Here is a 25,462-nt window from a genome sequence, read left to right as displayed (position 1 = left end):
CACTCTTCGGTGATCCAACTCAACCTTATGAATAAGCAAAAAATTACGTTAGATAAGCATCACTTTTGTGCTTCATTTTTTGTTTTTATTGCTGAAGTGTTGAAGATTATTTTCCTCCCAAATGTGGAAAGATGTTTGTTAATATGTTCGTGAACATTTTCTTGTTTTGTTTTTGTTTGTTTGTTTGTTTAAGTTTGTTTTCTAACTTTACAGAATCAAAAGTGAAGGAGTGTATTTTACCGTTACTTGCCCAATTCCATTCTGAACCTAATTTAGTAAACAAACCCCCTTTTTTTAATTCTTTTTTTTTAATGGAACTGTATATCTAAACAGTTCCTGACTTCTACTTAAATTAATACAATTTAAAGCTGCTTAAGAGCCTGTGGTTTTTAATTATTTTACTAATGTGCTGATATATTTTCTTAATGTGCATTATTTAATTTATATTTATTTCATTGCACTTTGTGTTTAATTCTCTTAGCATTCTTTCTCCAACTTTGCAGGCTGGCTACACATTAAACTGTTATTGCCAAGAAATGTTTTTATTAATTGAAGTCACTTTTAGCATTTGCTTAACTTCATTCTTGTGTGAATGCATGTCAGTGTGGTCACCAACATGTTTTGAATAATGGCATTGCTATAATGCCATTAGGCTACAGGCTATACTTTTAAAATATTTTCTTAACTTTCTCATTCTTAAACCATAATTCATATTATGGCATAGGTTATTTCAAATACCTATTAAACCCCTGGAATGTGAACAGGATTCCTTTCTTAATGGAATTTCTATTATAACTTGAAATACATGTAATAATAGGATTTCAATAGGATACAGGAACTGGATATTTTAAATAGCAAATACATAATATGATGGTTACTAATAGAATTATGGTGATTTTACTTCACCCATGTCGCGTGCCATGATCTCTTTAAGCTCGCGCGTGAGGAATCTTGTGCCGTGTCAAGCGCGCGCGGCGTCTCGCGCAGCAGCAGAATTAAACGAGATCATTTTTTAAAACACAGATACATGTTCCGTTTTCAGGTAAATATGTCCTTTCTTTTTATGGTGTAAGTCGAAATCGCCCTGTTTAAAGAAAGCTAATGTGGAAAGTGCGGTTTAGAAGATTTATACTCAGATTTTGATGGAAAATTACGGCTTTGTTTTTCGACCCTACAGTTAGCGAGCTAAAATTGTTAGTGGAGCCTAACCGTCGGGTGTCTCTGGTGCTGATATTGAATTAAACGTAAAAGCTTCACGGAATCTAACGTTATAATAGCCAACTGTCCTTGGAATATACCCGCCGTTTTGCGTTCAGGGTCGCCCAGATGTGTGATATTAAGCATTTGGCCTTGTTAGCATGTTAGCGAGGCCGCGCTAGTCAACTAACAGGAGCAATGTAAACGCACTGGGATGAGTTACATTTTCCAAGCAATATCACTTTATCTGACGACTGTGAGCATGATTTTTTATCAGGGCAAACGGGTTTCTGCGAGATTTCTGATTATCCGGGGTGTTCTTTAACATCAGGTGTTATTGCGCTTAGCAGTTTACATAACTAGTATTGGCGACTAACGTGTAAGTTATAAGTTTACGAATCTCTAGTGCCTCTAGTTTTAATGTGTGTGTGTGTGTGTGTGTGTGTGTGTGTGTGTAAATGATTGAGAGTAATACACCCCAACACTGAGCATGTTGGTTTGGGGTGAGCACTAGCAGTGTTATAACCGTGCAGCATCTCTCCATGAGACCACTGTTTTCCTCCTCCCTTACCTTTCCATGATTTATTGCAAATAAAAAGTTGTTATTGTGCTGTTTTGTAGTCTCTTGACGATGACTGCACCCTGGAGGAGGAGGAAGGGTTGGTAGAGGAAGAAGATGAAATTGACCAGTTCAATGATGACACTTTCGGTGCAGGGGCAATCGGTAAGTTTGTCTGCAAATCTTACACCTGGATATATGGATTTACCCTATAAAGCCTAGGCCTGGTTTCACAGACAGGGCTTAGATTAAGCCAGGATTAGGTTTTAGTTCAATTAGGACATTTAAGTAGCTTTTACAAACGTGCCTTAGATAAAAACGTTACTGGTGTGCATCTTGAGACAAAACAATGGCACTGACATATTTTAAGAAATGCTTGTAGTTAAAACGGCTCAAACATGCATTTTAGTCTGGGACGAGCTTAAGCCTTATCTGTGAAACCAGAGGTTTATGTATTGATTGTATTTGATAAATTAATTTCTATGGCCTCTAGATTACCAATATAATCCAAACCTTGCTGAAAAACCTGCCATACACAGTCGTCTAGGGCTGGATCAGAATATACGTTCGGTGTGTTGGTATTCGATTTTTAATTTTGGGATTTTAATATTCATTTTGTTTGTGGGGGGTTTTCTCGCACACCTGGCATCCCCCTTGAATGTAGTGCGGGGCGTTATGACCAAAAATTTATATCATGGTATTTTTCTAAATTACAACGGTTTCACAGTATATGTCGGTATTTTTCCCCCCTATGAATGACCAGGTGTTAACCACATTTTCTACTGATTGTGAGAGGAAATACTGCTGGAGATTGACTAGAAATGCCCAATTTTACTGTCATGATGAGTGAATATTGTAGAAAAATTCCACACTAGAGTTAATACACGCTCATTACAGACCCCTGAATATTAAAATATGACCATTGGAGAGAGAAAAAAACTGAGTTGAGGGCACCTTAAGCATTTTAAAAATCTAACCCTAAATAACAACAAACTGCCAAAACGAGGGAGAAACGCGGAAGAACATTTAAAAAAGTCTAAGGATATTTTCAATACGTTTAAGAGCACTACAGTCTCTGAACAAACAACACACGTCAGTTTAACACAGAAAGAATAAAGCAGTTACTTTTTTAATAGCCCATTCTTCTTTGAATTGTCAGTCTATTTGTCTAATTATCTAATTGTCATCGCGGTCGTGATCAGACGTACAGTTGTATCAGTGTCCTTTGCATACATTTCATTTGAAGAAGACGTGATGAAATATGTGCGCATACACGCTGCTGGTTCATGTTTAGAGCACTAAAGTATAAGAAATAGGTCCATAAAAAACTTAAACGTGCTCACTCCGGTCTATATATGTGCTATATGATCCATGTGGAGAGCGTTGTTAATCTCATCACAACCGCTCTCTCTCACGCGCCGTTTGTAGTTTGATTTCTCCGCTGTAATCAAGGGCTGAATCCGAAATCGCCCCCTATAACCTGAAATAGGGCATTATTTGAATGGACAGCCATTTGTAGTGGTGAACGAAAACATAGTGAGTGCACTCATTCAATCTCACATTGCAACTGCAATAACGAGTGTGCAGCCGATGTACACACAACGGCTGTCCGAATTCACTCACTCGTTTTCATTCACTCCTTCAAGTGAACAATATAAGTGGATAACGAACGGGAATAGTGAAGAAGTCTTTAGGAGGCGATTTCGGATTCAGCCATAGGCTGTAATGCGATCTCAGCTGTGCTCTGACTGCGCTCTCACTACAGTGCAACAGTGAAGCGGGACCCCTCTCAAACAATGACGCGCTGTGCCACGTTCCGAACGTTGTTTAAGTGACATATACCGGTATTGCGGTATAATCAAAATTCATACCATAACAAAAATAAATACCGGTATTCGGTATGAACTGGTATACTGCCCAGCACTACTCGAAACGTTTCTCATTCGCGCTTGAATGTTTACACTATAAAATCTGGCGAAATACAATACTTAAAAAAACAAATTTAGCCTAGTCGTTTTTAATAGGATGGACAGTTGAATAGGAACCCAACCTCTTAATAAATGTGTAAATGCCTAAGTGTTCCCTGCAAGGCTTTAACTGAGTATTCTCTGTCTAGAGCGCACAACTGCATTTTTGGTTAAGCTGCGTTGCTTTGACACTGTGGAAAATAGATTCAACATGTATTAGCCTTTTTACCCATTAGGGATGTGAAATTTTCCCTCACCGTCACATTACAGTGCTTGCTTACTGTGCGGCATTTTACTTTCGGTTTAGAATTAGCACCAATTATTCGCTGAATATTTGGTGTTGATTACTACCAAAGCTTCGAAGCCCTACAATCTGCTAAAGGCTTTCTGCCCACTAATTGATAGCTTATACTTAAAAGGCTGTTTAATATCTTTTATAAAAAATGTCCACCTTCAGGTCGTGGTACACGTGTTTTTATTGCGAATTCTTTAATGATTTTGATAAAGTAACAAGAGTATCTTATTAATATTATATTATATAGTTAGTAATGTTAAGATTTAAGAGTTAAGAAGAACATTTACTGGATGGAAGCAATAAAACCAAAAATTGCAATATGGCTTAGTGTGATTATTGAATAACTAAGACTGATGTAATAAAATATAAGTAGCTGTTTCAAAGCAAAACTGCAGTGGAAATTTGCATTTACAGGTCACCTGGCATACATTAAAAGTTGATCATTTGGTATGTTTGGACAAAAGACGAGAGAGTTCTTTATTAAACTCATAAAAGACAATTACAGAATTACAGGAATACTGATTCTAAACAAATAAATGCCACATTATCATGAAGACCTTGAAGCAGATATGAGAGAGAAACACCCACAAACACCTCATACGTGCCTACGTCTCCTTCCATTAATAATAAAGGCCAGTGCGGTGGCTGGGATATACATAAACCCAACATGCATGGCATCATTTTTGGAATAATTTATCGCATGACATTGGTTAATGGAAATGCTGTCATCTTGCAATAGTTTATTTATCGACATTAAGAAAATATCGCAAATCTGTAATGGAAACGCGGCTACTGTCTCAGAGCAGCTTGATTTGTAATTTTCACAATTGTGCTATTGTTTTTTGAGTGTTAATTTTTCTTAACTACTCAATTTTTGTTTGCAGTAAAATTACCAGTTTAATGTTTCTTGTAGTAATATTTCCCCCCACAGATAAACTCTCGCAGTATTTGGGAGAATAGTATGGGCTTCGGTCCTGTTAGTGTTAGATCCAGTTAGATTTCAAGAAGCACATTAGCTGGACGGAAGCATTTTAGGTTTACTTAATTTAGAAAAAAATAATCTATAATCTAAATGTAATCCATCAGGCTTTTGAGGAGCGTTTATTTGTTCATCTCTCACTCATTATTATATTGCATCCAGTCCTCAGTGTCACATGATCCTTCAGAAATCATTCTAATATGATGATTTGAGGCTCAAGAAACATTTATGATTATTATCAATGTTGAAAACAACGTTTTTCAGGATTCTTTGATTAATAGAAAGTTCGAAATAACTTGAACGGTAAATCTTTTATAACATTATTAATGTCTTTACTGTCACTTTTGATCAATTTAATGCATCATTGCTAAATAAAAGTATTAATTTCACTTGTGGGACAACGCTGTCCTGCATCGCTTCACACACAGTGAGTCGAAAGAGAGTTTTAGATTGACACTACAGTCACTTATTATATTCAACAACAACAGCTTGTTCCGTCTGTGCATCATTCGTCATCATGCCATTTTTACATCATTGTGTATGCGCAAAACTTTCCATGTCCTATTAAGGGATTAGAAAAGCCCCCCCCCCCCCCCCCCCCCCCTCATCCTGATTGAAATTTCAATGGGTTTGGGCATTTTTATTCCCATTGAGGTGTTTAAATGGAAGATTTTCATTTTGGATTGGACTTAAAACCGTTTGTAATTGGTATACAATGCTCCATGTAAAGGCACCTACTGACATCAGATAGTATCATCACCTCATTAAAATATATTTTCCTCTCTAGATGATGATTGGCAGGAGCAGCACGCCCGCCTCGCAGAGCTTGACGAGCTTGTGCGAGATGAGCAGCCGGAAGCGGGCGATGCCTCATCCGGTGACCTCCCTCCTGCTGGCAGCAATGCCAACCCTTCGGCCCTCCCCCCACCCTCCTCTTCCTCCCGGCTTTACCCTGATTTAGATGAACGTGCTGGCGGTGACCTGGCGGAGTCATTGACTCGTCTCATCTTGGGCTCGGATCCTGCTATTGCTGGAGTGGGCACCGCCAGCTCGGACAGATCTCACCTTCCTCCGAAGCTGTCCGGTCAGACTCCTCATCCCTCAGCGTTAGTTGGGCAGTCTCTGATGATGAGCTACCAACATCACCAGCATCTCCTGCACAGAGGGCCGGCTCCTCTTTCACAGGTTTGTCTGATAGTACCTCAATAATATTATGCCATTATTAACAGTGTTGGGGGTAACGCATTACAAGTAACTTGAGTTACGTAATATTACTTTTTCCAAGTAACTGTAAAGTAACGCATTACTTTTCAAATTTACAACAAAATATCTGGGTTACTTTTTCAAAAAAGTAACGCAAGTTACTCTTTCACATTAATTTGACTGACAGCTCTCCTGCCCCCATGTTGAGAAAAATAACTGCAGAGGCGATGTGTGTAAACATGATGGTTATTGTAGTTCTAGACTAAATGTGAGCATTTATTTATCTCACTTGCACAATAAAGATTCTGTACTCCTCAAAATGAATAAAATCAGTCAAATGCAAAATCAGAATACTATGCAAACCTCCAATAATTAAATGTTAAATAAAACAACTATTTTTATGAATTTAATCAACCTTTATATTTAATTTACCAATGTCTTGCTGCTGACCTTTGATGATGAAAATTACTAGATTTTTTTTATTGGTAAAACTTTTCTCCTGCATCCTATTCTCCCATTATCCACAATGGCAGCACAGCAGAGCTGCGCCCTCTACTGTTCATGCGTGAATTTGCATTTTTACCTCAAACTGGGGCTTATTATTTAAATTTTGGTATGAAGAGGTCTTTACTGTTGCACAAAAATATAACTTTTGTTATAAAAAAACAAAAACAATCCCAGCCCAGGTGACAAAAAGTAACGCAAAAGTAACTTAACGCATTACTTTTCTTAAAAAGTAACTAAGTAACTCAATTAGTTAGTTTTTAAGGGAGTAACGCAATATTGTAATGCATTACTTTTCAAAGTAACTTTCCCCAACACTGATTATTAATATGAATTAGTTTGTAAATTAGATGAATGAAAATGGCATCATCATGGTGTGGTCATTTGCAGGTAACTAAAAAATGTCTGTTTTATAGGGTTTGGCAATATGTCACGTTGATTAATTGAAATAAACCCAAAATTGCAATATGGCTTAGTGCAATTATTGGATAGCTAAGACTGATTTAGTGAAATATAAATAGCTGCATGTTTCAAAGTGTTTCAAAGCATGTTTTCAATGTCTCAGAGTGGCTTGATTTTAACACAATTGTGCTCATTTTTTACAGTAAAATTACAATAGTAATGTTTCTTGTTTTAATACTTTTCCCCCATAGATAAACTCTCACAATATTTGGGAGAACAGTATGGGCTTCGGTCCTGTTAACTCTGGACTAGTCACTCAAAAAGAGGTAAAACACTTAGAGGTTTCTTTAAGTTTACTATAAAGTATTTCTGTGCTGTTCTTCTAATCTTCTTGATTCACTGTTCAGGACAAGACACTTATGTCCATTATCAAAGAGGTCGGGCTTCCAAATCGGCCTCCTACACTGAGCAGAGAAGAAGGGCGAGATTTGTCCGAAAGGGTTCCGCCTCCTCGGTCCAGCTCACCTGTGATTGGAAGTCCACCTGTAAGAGCTGTGCCTATTGGAACACCTCCAAAACAGCCCATGAGTCAAATCCTCAATCAGCAGGTTAGATGACATCCTGACCAAGCATATGTTCTATTGTATTATATTTTATATTACTTCTCAAAAGTATGGGGTCACATGTGACACTTAAGACTGCATAATGATGCTGACAATTCAGCTTTGATCACAGGAATAAATTGCATTTTACAATGTTAAAGTTAAAACAGTTATTTTAAAATGTCATATTTCACAATATTATAGTTTCAACTGTATTTTTGATCAAATAAATGCAGTCTTGGTCACCAGAAGTGACTTAAACAAAATCTCACAGACCCCAAACTTCTGAATTGCAATGTTTTTTTTTTCAGTCAGAGGGAGCATCATTTCAATGAAGCGACTGTTGCATAAAGTAAACATGCTTGAAATGTACTAAATAATAAATTAACCCAAGGAATGCTGATGTGTATGCTCTTAATTTTTATGAGTGATGCAAAAGATTTCAATTGAATTAACGTGTTTATTTTGTCTTTAGAATAATCACCCTTCAGCCATTCACGTGAGAGCCTCAGTGCCACTGCGCTACCCACCTCCCTTCCCTGAGCGTCTGTCTCCCAACAACCTCCTCAGCATCGCTGTGAGTCCCAGATCAGTTCACAACTTCAACTACCTGCTATAATACAGTGGAAAACAAGTTTTGCAGTTTGATGCCTATTTGCTCAACCTAGAGGTGTCTCTCTTTAGGGGACATCTAATGTATGACTTACTTTTGCAACATGGTTTAATATCTATTTAGAATGGTTTTGAACATTATTTGAAAAGACTGTTTGTTCTACTCATTCAGAACTCGCCGTTGTCTCATTCTCCATTCCCCGCTGGTGTTGGTCCCGTTTTGTCTCAGATACAGAGAGCCCAACTGCTCAACTCTCAGGTGAGTGAATCCTCAAACCAGTTTCCAAGCGTTTCATTTAACATTTTGTTCTTGAATGGTTAATTCTAGGAGAGGATCAGAGAATTTCTAGACGTGGCATAAACTGCTTTAAGATTAGACTTATACAGTGTAGTAGACTGCAATAATATATACCATAGAAACATAACCGACTCTGTTTTTATCTTAAAGTTCCAGCGTGGTCCAGCGCCTCCATTATTACAGGGGGGTGTTGGGGGTTTCAGGCCGTTCTTTGGGCAGTCTGGTCCTAGAATTGGACCCCATGGGCCCCCTCTCGGCCATGCACCCATCCGACACAACACCACCCACCTGCACCCGCAGCACCGCAGGATGCTCAACCAGAGGATGCAGAACAGAGGCTTGGGGTGGGTACCATCAGCTGTTTCCCTGGATCAAGCACCACTTTGAAATTCCCCATGTCAATTTTTCTGTGTCTCTCATGTGCTCAGTGATCACGTCGGCGGAAGAGGTGTTGGAGAGAGGAAAAACAGAGATCCTTACAGCAATCTAATGACTCAAAGAGAGAAGGAATGGGTAGCGAGAATCCAAATGATGCAACTTCAGAGCACCGATCCATATTTGGATGACTACTATTACCAGGTAATCACTCTTTTACCCTTTGTGATTTTGCAAATAGCATATGACGTGCTACTAACATGCATCTACCTGAAACATGCTAGAAACTGCATAGCAACTCTCTAGCAGTCACTTAGCATCTTATCTAACCTTCAAACTTCAAGCTTTTAAAACTATTTCAATATTAAATTCTTCAAACGTACTCCTTGTTAAACTGTTTTAAACTTTCTCAAGCCAAAATCAAAGTTTGTCTACATTATTTTTTGAATACTGCTGTAATTAGTTTTATTTCTTGTAATATCATTGTAAATATATTGTGTATTTCTATTTCTGGTTGATGATGCTTAACGATTCTTATTTTGCAGAATTATTATGAGAAAATGGAGAAGCGTCAGGAGCGGGACAGCGACAACAGGAAGGAGCACACCACCAAACTCATCACTCCTCAGGTGGCCAAACTGGAGCACACTTATCGGCCAGGTAAAAACGATACACAGCACAGTGGCCTTTATAAAAAAAAAAAAAAAACAGGGTCCAAAATTAAAATTGTTATTGGCAATTTAATTGTGCAATTTTTATCAGGACATGATCTGTTCGAATGGTCTAATATTCTGTGTGATTGTGTTTGGTTCACAGTGCAGTTTGCCGGCTCGTTAGGAAAACTGACCGTCTCCAGTGTGAACAATCCAAGGAAAATGATTGATGCCGTAGTAACCACTCGCAGTGATGATGAGGTCAGAACTCGAAACACCCGTCCCTTTTACATAGACTCTTTTATTTAAAAAAACACTTATGAGGCTGTTCTCTTGATATGTTGTTTTTTTTTTACTTGCAAGTGGACCCACAAAATGATGTTTGCATAATTTTTTTTTAGTTATGACAACTGAGTGAAATTACATTCAGGAACTTAATTTGTAGCATAAACACAATTTTTTAAAGTAGAATTCTCAAAGAAACGAAGTCGCTCCAACCAAATTGAGTTGTATCCCTGGAACCAAATAATCTTACCCATTTCAGGTCAGTCCACAGCTATCATAGCACATGCTTAATGTAACTTATTTGGCATGTATTTTTAATGAACAAGTAAGATTATATTGTCACTGGCATTAGCACAATCATTTATTATAGAGTTAATGTAGTGTTTACCTTCATGTCATCTACTCTTCAGCACAATGGTGCCCACAAAGTCTTCAACATAACAGAAACCCTTTTAAATGTCAAACATTTACATTTTACATTTACATTTATGCATTTGGCAGACGTTTTTATCCAAAACGACTTACATTGCATTTAAGGTACACATTTTACATTTTGTCAGTTCTTGCTTTCCCTGGGAATCGAACCCATGACCTCGGCGTTGCTAGCGCCACACTCTACTGTTTGAGCTACAGGAAACATAATAGCATTAAACACTAACTAACACAAAAAACACTTAATTTCAACATTTATTCTTCTTATCCAGTCAAAGCATGCTGGAAACTAGAAATCCACTGGCTAATTTCCAAAGTTATCAAGACGATTTTATTGTTACTACAACATAATAATAATAAAAATCCATTAATGCAGAAATTTGAGTTTAAATTGCACACAATATTAAGTTCATGCAATGATCAACATTATTATTTCAACAGGATTCAACGAAATAATGTTTGCAACTTTAAAGTCCTCATGAAATCAAAATCGATCTTATTTACTTCGTTAGCCCACATTACAGGTCTTAGGGTGAACAATTAATCTGTGCAAGTTAATACACATAAAAAAATTGTTTGCCTTGGTAATCTTTAATCAAAATCTGAAAAGTAACTTCCGGTCTTGAATGGCGTTCCCTTTCCGATGACGACTATGCGCCGGCTTGGGTTTGAATATCCTTAACCACCGCCCTCCATCCGTTAGACTGCTATGAGCGTGAGATGGAGAGGAGGAGCGCTGAAATAAAACCCTGCCCTCTATTCAATATTACGTTTCGCTTGGAAATGCGTCACAGCACTGAAATTAAAATCAACTTCCGGTTCACTGGGACTTTAAATAAGAGTTTAATTTAAAAAAATTTTTTAAAAATATAAAATGTTAACTTTACCCATGAATTAGTTTTAGAGTGTACTTGAAGTAAAGTTTCTTCATGAAGGCTTTATTCAAAGGTTTATGTTAGGTAATAATACAGGTTTTTTGTACCAATGTTCTCATTTTTTTCATTTTACAGGAAAAACGAGAGAAGCAGGTGTGGAATAAAAGACGACAAATCCTTTACACTGTGGAGAAGGTAAGAGTGTAAATAAAGAAATAAAGCTTTTTTTTTTTTTTAGCCATAGTATTTTAATAAAAAATTAGGCGTGCGCCGATTGATCGGCAACCGATCTCTATCGGCAGATAATCGCTTTGGGATGATTGATCGGCGGTCTCTAAAAAGGCCGATCTCATGAACCGATCGCGTGCTGACGACACATAAAACCCGCGCCTGCCGAGAGCTAGGGCATGATATGCAGCGACACCGTCTCATTCTCTTTCCAGCGCGGGTAAAATAATTATAATGCTGAAGGTGAGGTACAATTCATATTTCTATATTAAATAATTTACGCAGTCATTTGAAAACTTTCTGTGAGACGTAAGTTCACAAACAGCGCGAGTGAATCACCGCGTGCGCGCGCTCCCTCTTTCCCTCTCAAAATGCTCAAATGGCTTCACATCAGCGCATCGCATCTGCACTAAAATCGAGCTGCACAGTTGACACAGGATTTGCCACTTTGCACAATCGAGGCAGTGTCGCATCGTCACTGAAGTTTATCATTTGCTTTTATTTTTAAGTCTTGCCAGTGTTCAAACCGTTCAGCAATCGCGCGCTCTCCAGACCGCGAGCGCGCGCGCACACACACTTACTTACACACACACACACACAGGCCATCTCACAAAAAGCTTGCGAGTACAAATTGCGCTGAAATGGTCAGATACACACAAATGTATGTACTAAATTACCGTCTTGACGAGTATGCACGTAAACCCCGTCGTGACTCGCGAGTGAACGTTTGTGCAACTGCATGTAACCGTATCCGTGTTCGCTCTTAAAGTGACAGCAGTCGAATAAACTGCTGCTGTCTCTGAGTTTCTCTTTGTCTTGTGTTGTTTGATTTACCTTTTATGACACTCACTGCTCTTGAATGACTAACTTTTGCAACCTTAAATTTAAGGATTAATCTAATTTAATTTATTCAGGGAAGACCAATATTAATTTACATTTGATTTCTTATTAAATGTCTTTAGTATTTCTTACCTCAATACTAATGTTAGACCTACCTGAAAATTTGTCTTTAAAAACAAAAATGCACTGCATGATCTAATATTTTGGTGAGATAATTATATACATTTATGTGACAAGAGTCACCTAAGGGGGGGATTCCCCCATTATCAGAAATAAAATTCAGGTCCTGAATGAATGTCTGTAAAATACCCTATAAATAATTCTACATGATAAAAAGAAGGCTTCAAATAGATCGGTATCGGTGATCGTATCTGCAGATACTTCTGCCTGTGATCGATGATCAGCTCCAAAAATCCTGATCGGAGCACCCTTAATAACATAGTGCCATAGTTTTGTCCTTTGTGGCAGTAGCCAGTTTTGGTGTAACAAGTTTTACACATAGCTGCCAATTATTAAATGTAATCAGTGTTTTAAGTGGCTACATCCCATTAAGCTGATCTGATGTGTGTTGGTCTGCCTAACCCCTCTTTGTTTGGAATAATTTTATGTTACTCTGCCTTATTTGGGAACGATGGCCTACAGTAGCCTTAAGTTATCTCATTTTCTAAAATAAACACTTGGTGGCTCTTCAAGATCTTGACTCTAGCCTATTTCTACAGTTTTTTTTCTCAATACAGTTAATTAAGAGTTAGTTTCATTTCTACAAATGGTGCAAACTCTGCAAGATTATAGATAAAAGATTCCCATTCCCCTGCCATTCCATTCCCGGCAATCGGCAGATCATGATCTTGGTGATCGGTGATCGGCCCCAAAAATGCTGATCGGAGCATCTCTATTAAAAATCTGTGCATTTTGTTCTGCAGATGTACAGTCTACTGCTAGAAGTGCAAGACTTTGAGAAGAAGTTCTTGCAAACCCCTGAGCACCAAAGAGATGCCCTGCTAGAACAGCATAAAACCCACACGCTGCAGCTCTACAACTCCCTCCGAGAAAAAGAGTGGGACGACCGGTGAGTGCCACAGAAGAGCCACATGAGTATAGGCATGCGCTCGCTTGATTGAACAAAACAAAGCCCAGTCCAAGATCTTTTGACTCAAATTCTGGACTGTTTTGGCAATTTTTTGAATGCGCAAAAAGTAAAACCTGAAGCAATGTCTACCTAATTGAAAAATACTTGAAAATTCCATTGTTGTAATAAGTGTATAATCATACATTTTTATAAAGTCCTGGTTTCACAGACAGGGCTTAGATTAAGCCAGGATTAGGCCTTAGGACATTTTAAGTAGCTTTTATCAACCTGCTTTAAAAACATTACTGGTGTGCATCTTGAGACGTAACAATGGCACTGACATTTTAAGATGCGTCAGTGCAAGTTGCTTTTTTAAAACCTCTCAAACATGCTTTTTAATCTGGTACAAGGCTTCAGCCTTGTCTGTGAAACCGGGGGCAAGTGTGTTAAACAGTATATTTTTTTGTCAAGAATTGTGTGAAATCACTGATAATAGTATTGACTACTCTAGGTTTGCGATCATAACACTTACTCCCCATCCTTCTGCAGAGTGAGCGATGAGCAGTGCTTGATGATCATGTCTGTGCGTAAGGGGAAACGCCTCATCTCCAGACTCCTCCACTTCCTGCCACAGCCACAGGCTGCTGCTGTTGTCATGGGAATAGCCAGGAATCTTCCAGCCCTGGCCAAGAAAGACAAACAAGACCAGGTATAGTCACAGGCAATGCATCTTAGTTTGAGACAGATGCTGTAACTAAAGAGAATAAGATGTGGAAACCCTTAAAATACTGTGAACGCAATACAATGTAGCAAGTCTTATAAATTAAGATTAGCATTCAGAAAAAGGATTGTGCTTTTTAGCTTAAATTTCCTCATCTGCATGTTTTCTCCTTAGGTACTGTGTTGGTTGGTGGAGCCAGTCACAGCAGTAATCCAGTCCATGTCGAGTACTTCCCTCACTGATCTCCTTCAGGAGCTACAGGGCAGGGAAGGACAGCTTCCCCTCGTGCTGCAAAATAAGGTGTCACTGGCAAATTCATTTATGTTTATAATTGCATGGTGCATCAAACTTTTTTGACTGACTAAACCAAAGATTCTGTTGTTTGTTAGTTCGGCGTGACGCTGCTGTATCTGATTCTGAGTGAAGGAGAGAGGATGCAGAGCTCGGATCCCAACTGTCAGCTCATGGATGATAACCGCTGGTGAGCATCTGTCTATTAAACCAGTTAAACACTTATAAGTGTTAGTCATTTCACAGGCTTTCTTTTAAAGTTTCTTGAAGTGTTGCAGTATTTTCATTAGTTTTTGTCAGTGTGGTGTTTATCAAGTCTTGTCTTTTACTTTTTGTCCTGTTCTTCTATGAGAGAAATATTACTTTCCATTGTGCATTCAATCAATACCACTGCTTATGATTAATTTTTTTTATTTTTGCATGAGATACAAACAGGCCCGGGGCCGCAAGGGGGCAAAAGAGTGTGTTGCCCCCTCAGATATGTTCCGTTCCCCCTCCACTCACAAAACACAATCAATTTGAACCCTTTGACGTGTATGATCACACCGGTGTGATTAGAATGCGCAATGCATCATGTGATCAACTGCTGAATTTAAATGTGCTTTTGCGCCAGAGACAGACGTGCTCAGAACTATTCAGTGTTTTCAATGTTTATTTTAGGTTTCAGACAAGTTATAGCAAAAAAAAAAAAAAAAAAAAATAAGATTAAAAAAATAATAATAATAATATATATATATATATATATATATATATATATATATATATATATATATATATATATATATATATATATATATATATATATATATATATATAATATAATATTATTATTATTATTATTATTTATTATTATTATTATTTTTTTTTAATCTTATTTTTTATTTATTTATTTTTTGCTATAACTTGTCTGAAACCTAAAATAAACATTGAAAACACTGAATAGTTCTGAGCACGTCTGTCTCTGGCGCAAAAGCACATTTAAATTCAGCAGTTGATCACATGATGCATTGCGCATTTAATGTGTATATATATATAATGTGTATATATATGTATTTTTGTTTGTTAAATACACACTGATGTCTATGGAAGCGGCAATAATAATCCTTTCAATTGTAATTTGACATATTGTTTTATCCATATCAGATACACATTGTATAGATAACTATAAAGTTTACTCTATTCTTCACCCAGGTCGAAAAATGTAATTCTGACAGATCCGATTCTCTGAATTGCGGCGCAAACTAACATGGCGGCCATCACACGTTATAGATTGATTAACATAATCATCATAAAGGTTTTTAAACGACAAAACCTGATATAAGTTAATGATATAGTTCAGTCATGTCAAACTAGTATATAGCAATTAAGCTTGCTTTATAGGCTTGTTATGAAGGACAACACTGTATGAAATTTTATATCGGATTAAAGGAGAAACATGAAACTTACTTGACACAGTTTCTATATCAACATCCTAACGAAGAGATTAAGATTTAAAAAAAAATTGGCCACCCGTCATGTGTACAGGTACTTTTCATACATGAGAAGAGCATTTAAACCTGGACACGCATGTGTTTGCCGTGGTAACGAGCAACAATAACGTGCTGACTTATGTGGACTAACTTATTTGAGAAAATCTGTTTAGAATATAGAGACTGTCTCCGGGAATTTCCTTCTAAATGTTAATGAAATTAGTCATTGCGCACATCCCCACCTACCTTGCATAAGCAAAGATATTTTGTTTATGACATGCATGACAGTGGATTTAGGGGAGGAGGACAAAGTAATTGCTTCTAGGGAATGTTAACTGCTGTTTAAGAATGTAAGGGGACGAACTGAAGGTTTCAAGAGGGGCACTGGCCAACAGAGGTCATGCCGTATATGTAAATTACATTTTAACTGAGATGCATGGAAATCCTGTAAGTTATCTAAGTTATCACACTCTTAAAATTGTTGCGGCAAAAATCAACTTAATGACATCACTGAATAAGAGACAAACCTTTGCCAATTGTCTTTTATAAAGATTTATTTTCTTGCAAGAAAGCAGTCACAGTCATACAGGATGGCAGCAGAGTGTGCACTAAGTAGACACAACATCTTCTGCTCTCTTTTATAGTTTTCTCTAACTCAAGGTCTCAACTGTTCCCCTTCTGTAATTTTCCACGCTCCGCACACAAATAACATAATTTGTCTTTTGGTGTTAACCCCAGGCCCTCTGAATTAGATCTGCTGACCCCAGGGTCAGGAAAACCCTCAAGTTAGGTGTCCGGTTACCTCTTATGGTGCATTCACACCGGACGCGAATGAAGCGCTTCGCGTCTGAACTTTGGCGGATATTTGCGCCGCGATAACCAATCAGGAGCTTGCTCTAGTAGTGACAACAATGAGGAGAAAATCTGGTTTATATTATTCATATATTAATATCTGGTTCAGACAGGTGTGCATATGATTATCACTGTGATAACATTAAATGACATGAAACACAACCTAGTCTCTTTTTGTTAAATGCAAGTTTATGTATGATCAATAATACAAAAGTACAAGTAAAAGGTATAATAAGCTATACATGAAATAAAGCAAACAATTCAGCCAAACATTCAAAGTCCGTGCTAGTCGGCTACAACGGTAACATACAGTTAAATAGCCTAAAAATAAAAAAAGTAATGAAACTTCACTTTGCCCTCAGCCTAAACGATTTGCCAGGAAACAAATTATAGATCCATAAGACCAAAGATCGCCCGTTACATAAACACAAGACGAATTATAGCTCGGGACACCACAGAGACATCAGAGCCAGCGGCAGACGGCAGAAGGACTGGCCGAGGAAATGCTGCTCTCACCGGGGTTAATGAGCGCCGAGCTCACAACTCCAAAAACGCCAGATACAATTTTCAAATAGGCACTCTTTTTATAAATAAACCACAGATTTGAGCTTTAAACAACTACATTATCGCCTGAAAAAGTCTTAAAACTATGTTTTGTCACACATTAACAGTAGATTCAGTAGTCAGCCATTTCTCAACGAGACGAACCGCCTGGCAGAAGCCCCTCCCATGACGCAAATTCGCTTCTGTTGTGAAGTGAATGTCACGCACAAATGAAGCGAGTAAACTCAAAATGTTCAAGCTTCCAACTACGCGCAAAAAGTGTGATTTATTTGCGTCATTCATGTCCGGTGTGAACGCACCATTATGGTCTCAAGCTAATCATTGGGTCTGTTAGAGTTTAGAGAAGGGTCTTTGTGGCAGAATGTTAACTCCTAAAGATGAACTGTAGATGAACACACAATTATGCAGTGCATAATTATTAATCTCCTTCTATGATTAATTTTTTCACCACAATAGATATATTGTTTCTTTTATCTCTCTCTCTCTCATGTTTCAAGTGTTATCTGCAAATACTGTCATGAAGAACTAGTGACTAATGCTTCTTTCTGTAGTCAAGGTCAGTAAGCTTAGGGAGAGTCTAGGAAGTCAGATCAAATGTTTCCAATTAAAAATGCTTTGTGCATGAGGTAAGCATGGTATGGGATGTTGAAGACCAGTGGATGAAGATGAACCAGAGGAGTACATGCAGTGTATGGTGAAAGGAAGTCAGAGGCCTTGTGATGATTTGTTTATTTGTTGTCCAGTCAACTTTGAATGAATATGTATGATTTTACTGCTCTGTAATTTTAGAGCTAATATTTGTAACTCTGAGGGGACACCCTGGGTCGCCATCTCAGACACATCATATTTGTTTTTTTTATCATTGGGTGGCCTGACTGTAATTTTGCAGGTGAATTTCCACCACACTTCCCAGTCTTTTCTTTCTGTTTGCAGGACCGAGTTGGTGTTCTCTGTGACTCGGGAGCTTTTGAAGGTCCCGTCCTCTGCGCTCTCATCACCGCTGTTCACTCCCCCAAACCTTGTGTCGCTGTTCTCTCGATACGTGGACCGGCAGAGGCTCGAGCTCCTGCAGGAGAAGCTACAGTGAGTTTGTCCACAGAAACACGCACAAGGGATTTGGGATTTTCCTTAGTTGTCAGTTATAATCATCAAAATTAAAAGAAATAAACATTTGAAATATATCAGTCTGTGTGGAATGAATGAATATAATATACAAGTTTCACTTTTTGAATGGAATTAATGAAATGAATCAACTTTTTGATGATATTCTAATTATATGACCAGCACCTGTATTTAGAAAAATGCCCCTTTCTATAGTTATTTTTCTAGCTGACTTCCGAGTTTGAGCATTGAATACCTTTTCTGACGTTACGTGACATGATTGCTCTTAAGCTGTTTTATGCAAGCTCTTTCCAATGTCAAAATGCTGAGTAAGCGATCTATCAGGCCACATTAAAGAGAGCCAAAAAGTTACGTTGTTTACTAAAATTAACAAACAAGTTAAAAAAAGGTGACAGTTAAAGGAACACGCCAACTTTTTGGGACTTTAGCTTATTCACCGTATCCCCCAGAGTTAGGTAAGTCCATACATACCATTCTCATCTCTGTGTGCCATAACTCTGTCTGACATACTCACTGCTAGCCTAGCTTAGCACAAAGACTGGAGGTAAATGGCTCCAGCTAGCCTACTGTTCAATTAGTGACAAAATAACGCCAACATTTTCCTATTTACATGTTGTGATGTGTATAGTTACATCTAGGGATGGGCAACAGTGGTCGAGTAATCGAGTACTCGAACGTGACAGCGATCATCGATCATGAGAACGATGATCGCCCTGAAAAAAAAAATGTGTTTATTGGTTATTGCGTCGTTTTGCGCGGTACCTGAGGTCTGAGTGGTTAGCGTTATACAGCCTCCAGACCGCGGCGAAATAAAGTGAAACTGAGGTGTGCACTGCAGTGATGTCTGGAATCACTGTGATCATTAAATGGTTAGTGCAAGATGTGCAGCGCCAATCTGTCATAGCCTACATAGCATTATAATGAGAACACCGTGGACAATGCTGTAAATGGTCTGTGGTTAGTTCCCCGTGTATCAGCTCCGCTGATCCACAGAGAAACTAGCGAGAACACTCAGACTAGCGCGTGAAGTTCATGTGCGCATTCGCGTCCTTTTCTGCAAAAGAACGTTGTAAGATTACTTTTATGTTGTCTATATCTGATTAATCTAAGAAGCGTTTGGTTGAGCTTAATAAGCTAGCACAGCGCTGCCGTTATACCGGCTGTTCATTCTCTTCAGTTTCAGCTCAAATGCATTAATGCTCGAGCTCGACATGGTTTAGAGACAGATATTCTTTTCAGATAGGCTATTTCTTTCTCAGAATCATTGATATTAGTAATGCAGCAGTGCTATAATGTTCTCGTATTTTTTAACAGTAGACCTAGTTTATTTAAAGCTGTTTTTCGTTATGAGTTTGAAAACGCCCAGTGATGTCTGTAAACACTTAGATCATGAATAATAAAATGAAGTGCATGATGTGCAGAGTCAATCTGTCAAATAATTATAATGAGAACAGGATTTTAATAAACTGTTGTTTGTGTGCTTTCGTTGTCCGTGTATCAGCGTTGTTAAGGGAAGAGCGCATTCAAAATGTTCTGTTTCAAACCCTTCGCCTGTAAAATCTAGCACGCTGAAGTTCACGTGCGCATTCACGTCCTTTTGTGTTGATTTAAGTTGTAATAGGTTCCTATTAATCTTCATATTAATATTGATATAGGGTGCGTTTGGTTGAGTTTATTCACCAGCTAGCAAGCTCTGCAGGGTGGTGTTATTTCACAGTTTCAGCTCAAAGGCAATGCTCGATATTACTGACTTTGTTATTTGAGACGGTCATTTTATAAAGATGTTTCTTTTTCAAAGACATTTATGCATCATAATCTAGCAGTTATTTTTTGTTTTATATGTTCATGTTTTCATATACCTGTTTTCATGTCACGTTTGTATTTGTCAACAACCATTTTCATAACAGTTTTCATTATCTCAATGACGGACATGCCCCGCCCCCTGCACATGCCCCGCCCCCGAGTAATCGAGTACTCGTTTTTGAGACCTATCGATGATCGAAATGAGAAATTGACAAAAATGCCCATCCCTAGTTACATCGTGTACTAAGACCGACGGAAAATGAAAAGTTGCTAGTTCTAGACTGATATGGCTAGGAACTATTCTCTCATTCCTGTGTAATGATCAAGGAACTTTGAGCTGTACCATGAGTGCAGCGGCGCAATGATATTACACAGCGCCTGATAATAGTCCCCAGCGCTCTCTGGGCAAGCAGGTTGTCACGTTGTGTAGCTGACCCTGTCCGAATGATGGCCAGACTTTACAGATGTATCATGGAGTTTATTGAAACCGTTTGATCTCCAAAAAATCACTGTAAGAGCTGAACAAATAAAGCAAAGAAGTGCGCATTAACACCTCGTACACAAACTCTCTCTCTTCATAGCATAATCATTAACATACAGCGAAATACACAAAAATACAGTAAACAAGAACATACACACCTTATGCCTTTTCGGGAGGTGCTTAACAAACTGCAAACTTTAAATCTGCCAAACCACTCCAATGAACCGCGAGCTCTCACTATCGTTCCGTAGACTACAACATCCGTCAAAATAAAAGTCCCTACTTATTAAGACAGATAATGCAGACCTTAAACCTATTTAAACCCACAGAAATGTCAAAAATGTACACAAAAAATGATAAGATAAATCACAATGACACGTTGGTTATGTTGTCGGAAGTTAGCCTATTTGCAGGTGCTGCATAATATCATTGCGCCGCTGCACTCATGGTACGGCAGTAAAATTCCTTGATCATTACGCAGGAATGAGAGAATAGTTCCTAGTCATATCGGTCTAGAAAATCACAACTTTTCATTTTCCGTCGGTCTTAGTACACAATGTAACTATACACATCACAACATGTAAATAGGAAAATGTTGGCGTTATTTTGTCACTTATTGAGCAGTAGGCTAGCTGGAGCCATTTACCTCCAGTCTTTGTGCTAAGCTAGGCAAGCAGTGAGTGTGTCAGACAGAGTTATGGCACGCACAGAGATGAGAATGGTATGTATGGACTTCTCTAACTCTGGGGGATACGGTGAATAAGCTAAAGTCCCAAAAAGTCGGCGAGTTCCTTTAAGTACAAATCTTCCTGTGATTATGGATGGCTGCGCTACAAATAACGTGAAGTTCAGGCAGTAACAGAAAACGGCAATGATTAAAATATATTGAGAATAAGAATCTATAAATCTATAAGTTCACTGGAGCCCTGACATTGTGCTTGGGTCTTCAGTCGACAAAGTTTAAATCCTGTCTGGCTAGAGCACTTCCCATAATGATTACGCATTAGGTAAGTAGACGGAGACACTTGTGATCCAGTTGACCTTTTCATTTATATTGACTTATTTTGTTGTTTTTTCCAGGATCACATCCCTGTCCAGGTAGAAGTGACTTCAAACGTGGCAGTCGCTGAGAGACGGACTGTTCGTGTATTTGTGAATGAGCAGTTTTATGTGTGACCATGTGTTGGCAGGTCAGGCCAGGTCACTTTTCCTTTCATGTTATAAAAGTCACAATAGCGAAGAATAATGTTTAAATGGTAATCAAACTGTTGTCCATAGGTTTGTCAATAAAGGCGTTCAGGTATGTGTATTTTAGCTTCTGTTAGGGTCAGGTGCCAGGACAGGGACCTCATCGTGTGGCGACATTTCCCTGTGAAATGGCTCAATCATGACAACATCAGACCTTATTTAACACATAGGTTTGAGGAGAAATTTACTGTACAATAATATCTTAATTTTTCTTATACACTGCAGCTTGAGGTATGTTTGCAAAAGAGTGACTGTGCAAGTGTGTCTGCGAGTTTAAATGAAGGTTTAAACAAAGTTCTTCTTCATTTTTAAGTATCTTGACATGATGCCGGTGTTAAAACATGAAATTAAAACTTTCTATTATACAAAGTTTGGCTTGTGGTGTTTGTGTCTCATCAGGTTCAGTACATCTGGAAAACCTGCACTTTATTAATGCACAGAAAAACATTTCTGCACATGACGGCGCATCAAAATATGTAGCATGATATATTTTCAACTATTACAGTCATTTCTGCATGATACCTAGAAAACAACTGAAGAACTTCTCCATGAGTAAAATAAAGCCTGTTTTTAGGATCATTGGTGCACATTTTCATAATTAAATTCTCATTACTAAAATAAAATGCATGATTTATTGAGTACTTTTCCATGTTATATGCCACTTTTGTAATTACCATTGTTCTCTTACAGTAAAAATCACTGTCATACAAATTAGTTTTACTCTTAAAGGGATAGTTCACCCAAAAATGAAAATTAGCCCATGATTTACTCACACTCAAGTCATCCTAGGTGTATATGACATTCTTCTTTCAGACGAATAAAATCTGACTTATATTAAAAATGTTCTGGCTAATCCAAGCTTTATAATGGCAGTAATAGTTGCTCTGTTTTTGAAGTCCATAAAAAATGGATTGGTCTGTTGAATAACTGCTCCACACAACTCTGGGGTGTTAATAACCCTGAAGCCATCTTCTGGACAAATGAGGGCAGAATCGTTTTTTATTTTATTTTAATACTTTCCTTAATCTGAGCGGTACAAGACTTGGCTACTTTTCCTAAGTTTGCCACCTGAACACACAACAAAAAAAACTGACTCGATTCTACAATATTTGGTCCTTTAAAAAAAAAAGTCCTTAATCCCGCCTTTGTGGACAAAAATGGGCACCCATAGGAATGAATGGAAAAAACTTATTCCGAGCATATTTATTTATTTTTGTCAAATAAAAAGCAATAAATCCAACACAGTGCAGATCATACATACACACAAATGAAGGAGTGAGCCTATGCAACATTCTCAATGTGGCAAACACTCTCACACACACGTACTCAAACACACACATCCACAAAAGCATTGGTTTAAAAGCCATTGAATGAGCCTATAAAAGAGTGAGTTTTATTTTTTTTATTTTTGTCAAATAAAAGTGACTCACACATACACAAACAAAGGAATTAAATGAGCCAATAACTGGGCAATAAAAAAATTGTTAAAACATTGGTTTAGTTCAGCCCATTTGCAGCCATTGAGTTCTATTGCCATCTACTGGCTATTGATATTTTAGCTTTAAAAAGAAATTAATACTCTGGACTTGCTGATATGTTTTTTTTGTTTTTTTTAACTGAAGTATTAAATATATCATAAAAAGAAGCATATTTTACATAAAAATATGGTACTTTTAGAGGTAAATAAATTCATTAATACCTCAAAAATCACAAAAAAGGCATAAATTGATAGAATTTATTTAATCAAAGATGGCGATATAACAAAAACATTTTGGAATCACACCTGTGACCTTCGTGCCCAAATGTGTCCACGAGGGCGGGATTAAGGGCTGTTATGCGAGGGTGGCCTGAGGGATAAAGGCCTTCTGAAGCGAATCGATGCGTTTGTGTAAGAAAAATATCCATATTTAAAACTTTATAAAGAAAAGTTCCAGCCGTTCGCCTTCCGTGGAAAAGTGTTGACAGTGCCTTCTCCCAATTCAAGATGCGTACGTGACGTCTGGCGAGCGGACCTGGTCGCGTTTGTCTTTCGATCGGCAGAGGCACTTTCAACACTTTTTCCATAAATTGAATACGGAAGGTGATCGACCGAAAGTTTACTTGATAAAGTTTTAAATATGGATATTTTTCTTACACAAACGCATCGATTCGCTTCAGAAGGCCTTTATTAACCCTCGGGAGACTCGTGGAGCAGTTATTTGATGGACAGATGCATTTTTTTATGGACTTCAAGAACAGAGCAACTATCACTGCCATTATAAAGCTTGGAAGAGCCAGGACTTTTTTAATATAACTCTTTTTATTTTATTCGTCTGAAAGAAGAATGTCATATACACCTATGATGACTTGAGGGTGAGTAAATCATGGGCTCATTTTCATTTTTGGGTGAACTATCCCTTAAGTACAACACACATGTCCGTAATGTGTAATGGTGGCAACACATTTTAGTTTAAAGGTTAGATAAATTTAAATCAAATTTAAATAATTTTGCCTTAACATTCTAGACTTGTCCAACTTTATCTCCAAAAAGTGACAAAAATTGGAAATTTACAGGAGGATGGCTGAGGTGACCTTGCTTGAAACCAACTATAGGAGCTGCACTTTTGTTATGACTTGCAGGCAATGCTCTGCAGACATTAAGAATGGCTGTACGACTGTTGACTCTTCTTTTGCAAAAGAATAAACAATTTTAATAAATTATTAAGACGTGTCTCTTATTCAGGGTTGATTGGAAAATTGCAGCATCCATTTCCATTCCTTTTGTTTACACCTCTTGTTGAATGTGCTTTCATTCAGATGAAGTCAGGGCTTGGATGAAGACACAACTAAGATTATCCAGTATCACCGCTCATTTCTTATCTCCGTCTCGTCTTACTCTTGTAGACTTCATCTCATCTGCCCCTACTGGCTTGGTTTGTAAAAACGAATAGGATCACATTAGAGAAATCTATAACAAAACATACAGCATTTAACAATACATCAGCACAAGGTATTATTTTGGGAGAAAATTGCATTTTCATTCTCTACATAGTCGGTGTGCCAAAGTGGTGTTTTATAATGAGAGCACAAAAGGGAGGAAAGCTTCCAGCCGCCTTATCAGCTGACCTTAATACACACATTCCTTCAGAGAATCCACATGCACTACAAGTGTCTCTTCATAACTCAAAGGTTAGTTACATGATTTTCACAAAAAAAAATGTTTTATTCATTTTTTAAAATATTTATTCTGATAATATTATTAAGTAATTTAAAGGTATACTGTGTACCTTTTTTGTTCAAAAGAACACAATTTAAATGAGTCATAAGTCAATTCTTCCAACATGTTTTTGTCTTACCCTAATTCACTATGGTAAGTCTGTGTTTATATTTTAGACCTGTCTGGATGGTTTTCGCGGGAAATTCCGTACATGTGTCCATGGGTGTCGGAAGCAAAAAAAAAAAAAAAAATGGGTCAGTCCTCTCAGAAATTTTTTACTGGAGTAGATGCCATTTACATTAAAGCTGCACTATGTTACTTTTCCGTCCGCTAGAGGTCG

The 25,462-nt window shown here is 37.7% G+C and overlaps 1 protein-coding gene across 1 annotated transcript; it reads left to right on the top strand.

Annotated features, from left to right (window-relative positions):
• The first annotated feature begins 943 nt into the window (after window positions 1-943).
• patl1 (PAT1 homolog 1, processing body mRNA decay factor) lies at window positions 944-24,627 on the top strand. The gene is made up of 18 exons (XM_079811453.1): window positions 944-1,042; window positions 1,819-1,921; window positions 5,785-6,182; window positions 7,358-7,432; window positions 7,514-7,714; window positions 8,184-8,285; window positions 8,493-8,579; window positions 8,769-8,962; window positions 9,047-9,197; window positions 9,539-9,653; window positions 9,810-9,907; window positions 11,374-11,433; window positions 13,230-13,375; window positions 13,925-14,084; window positions 14,271-14,396; window positions 14,486-14,577; window positions 18,206-18,355; window positions 21,759-24,627. The coding sequence occupies exons 1-18, from the start codon at window positions 1,028-1,030 to the stop codon at window positions 21,778-21,780; spliced, it is 2,295 nt and encodes a 764-aa protein (XP_079667579.1). The 5' UTR covers window positions 944-1,027; the 3' UTR covers window positions 21,781-24,627.
• Window positions 24,628-25,462: the final 835 nt, after the last annotated feature.

Source organism: Gobio gobio, assembly GCF_949357685.1.
Source record: "Gobio gobio genome assembly, chromosome: 3".
Classification (NCBI taxonomy): Eukaryota; Metazoa; Chordata; class Actinopteri; order Cypriniformes; family Gobionidae; genus Gobio; species Gobio gobio.
This window is presented reverse-complemented; position numbering and strand designations above follow the sequence as displayed.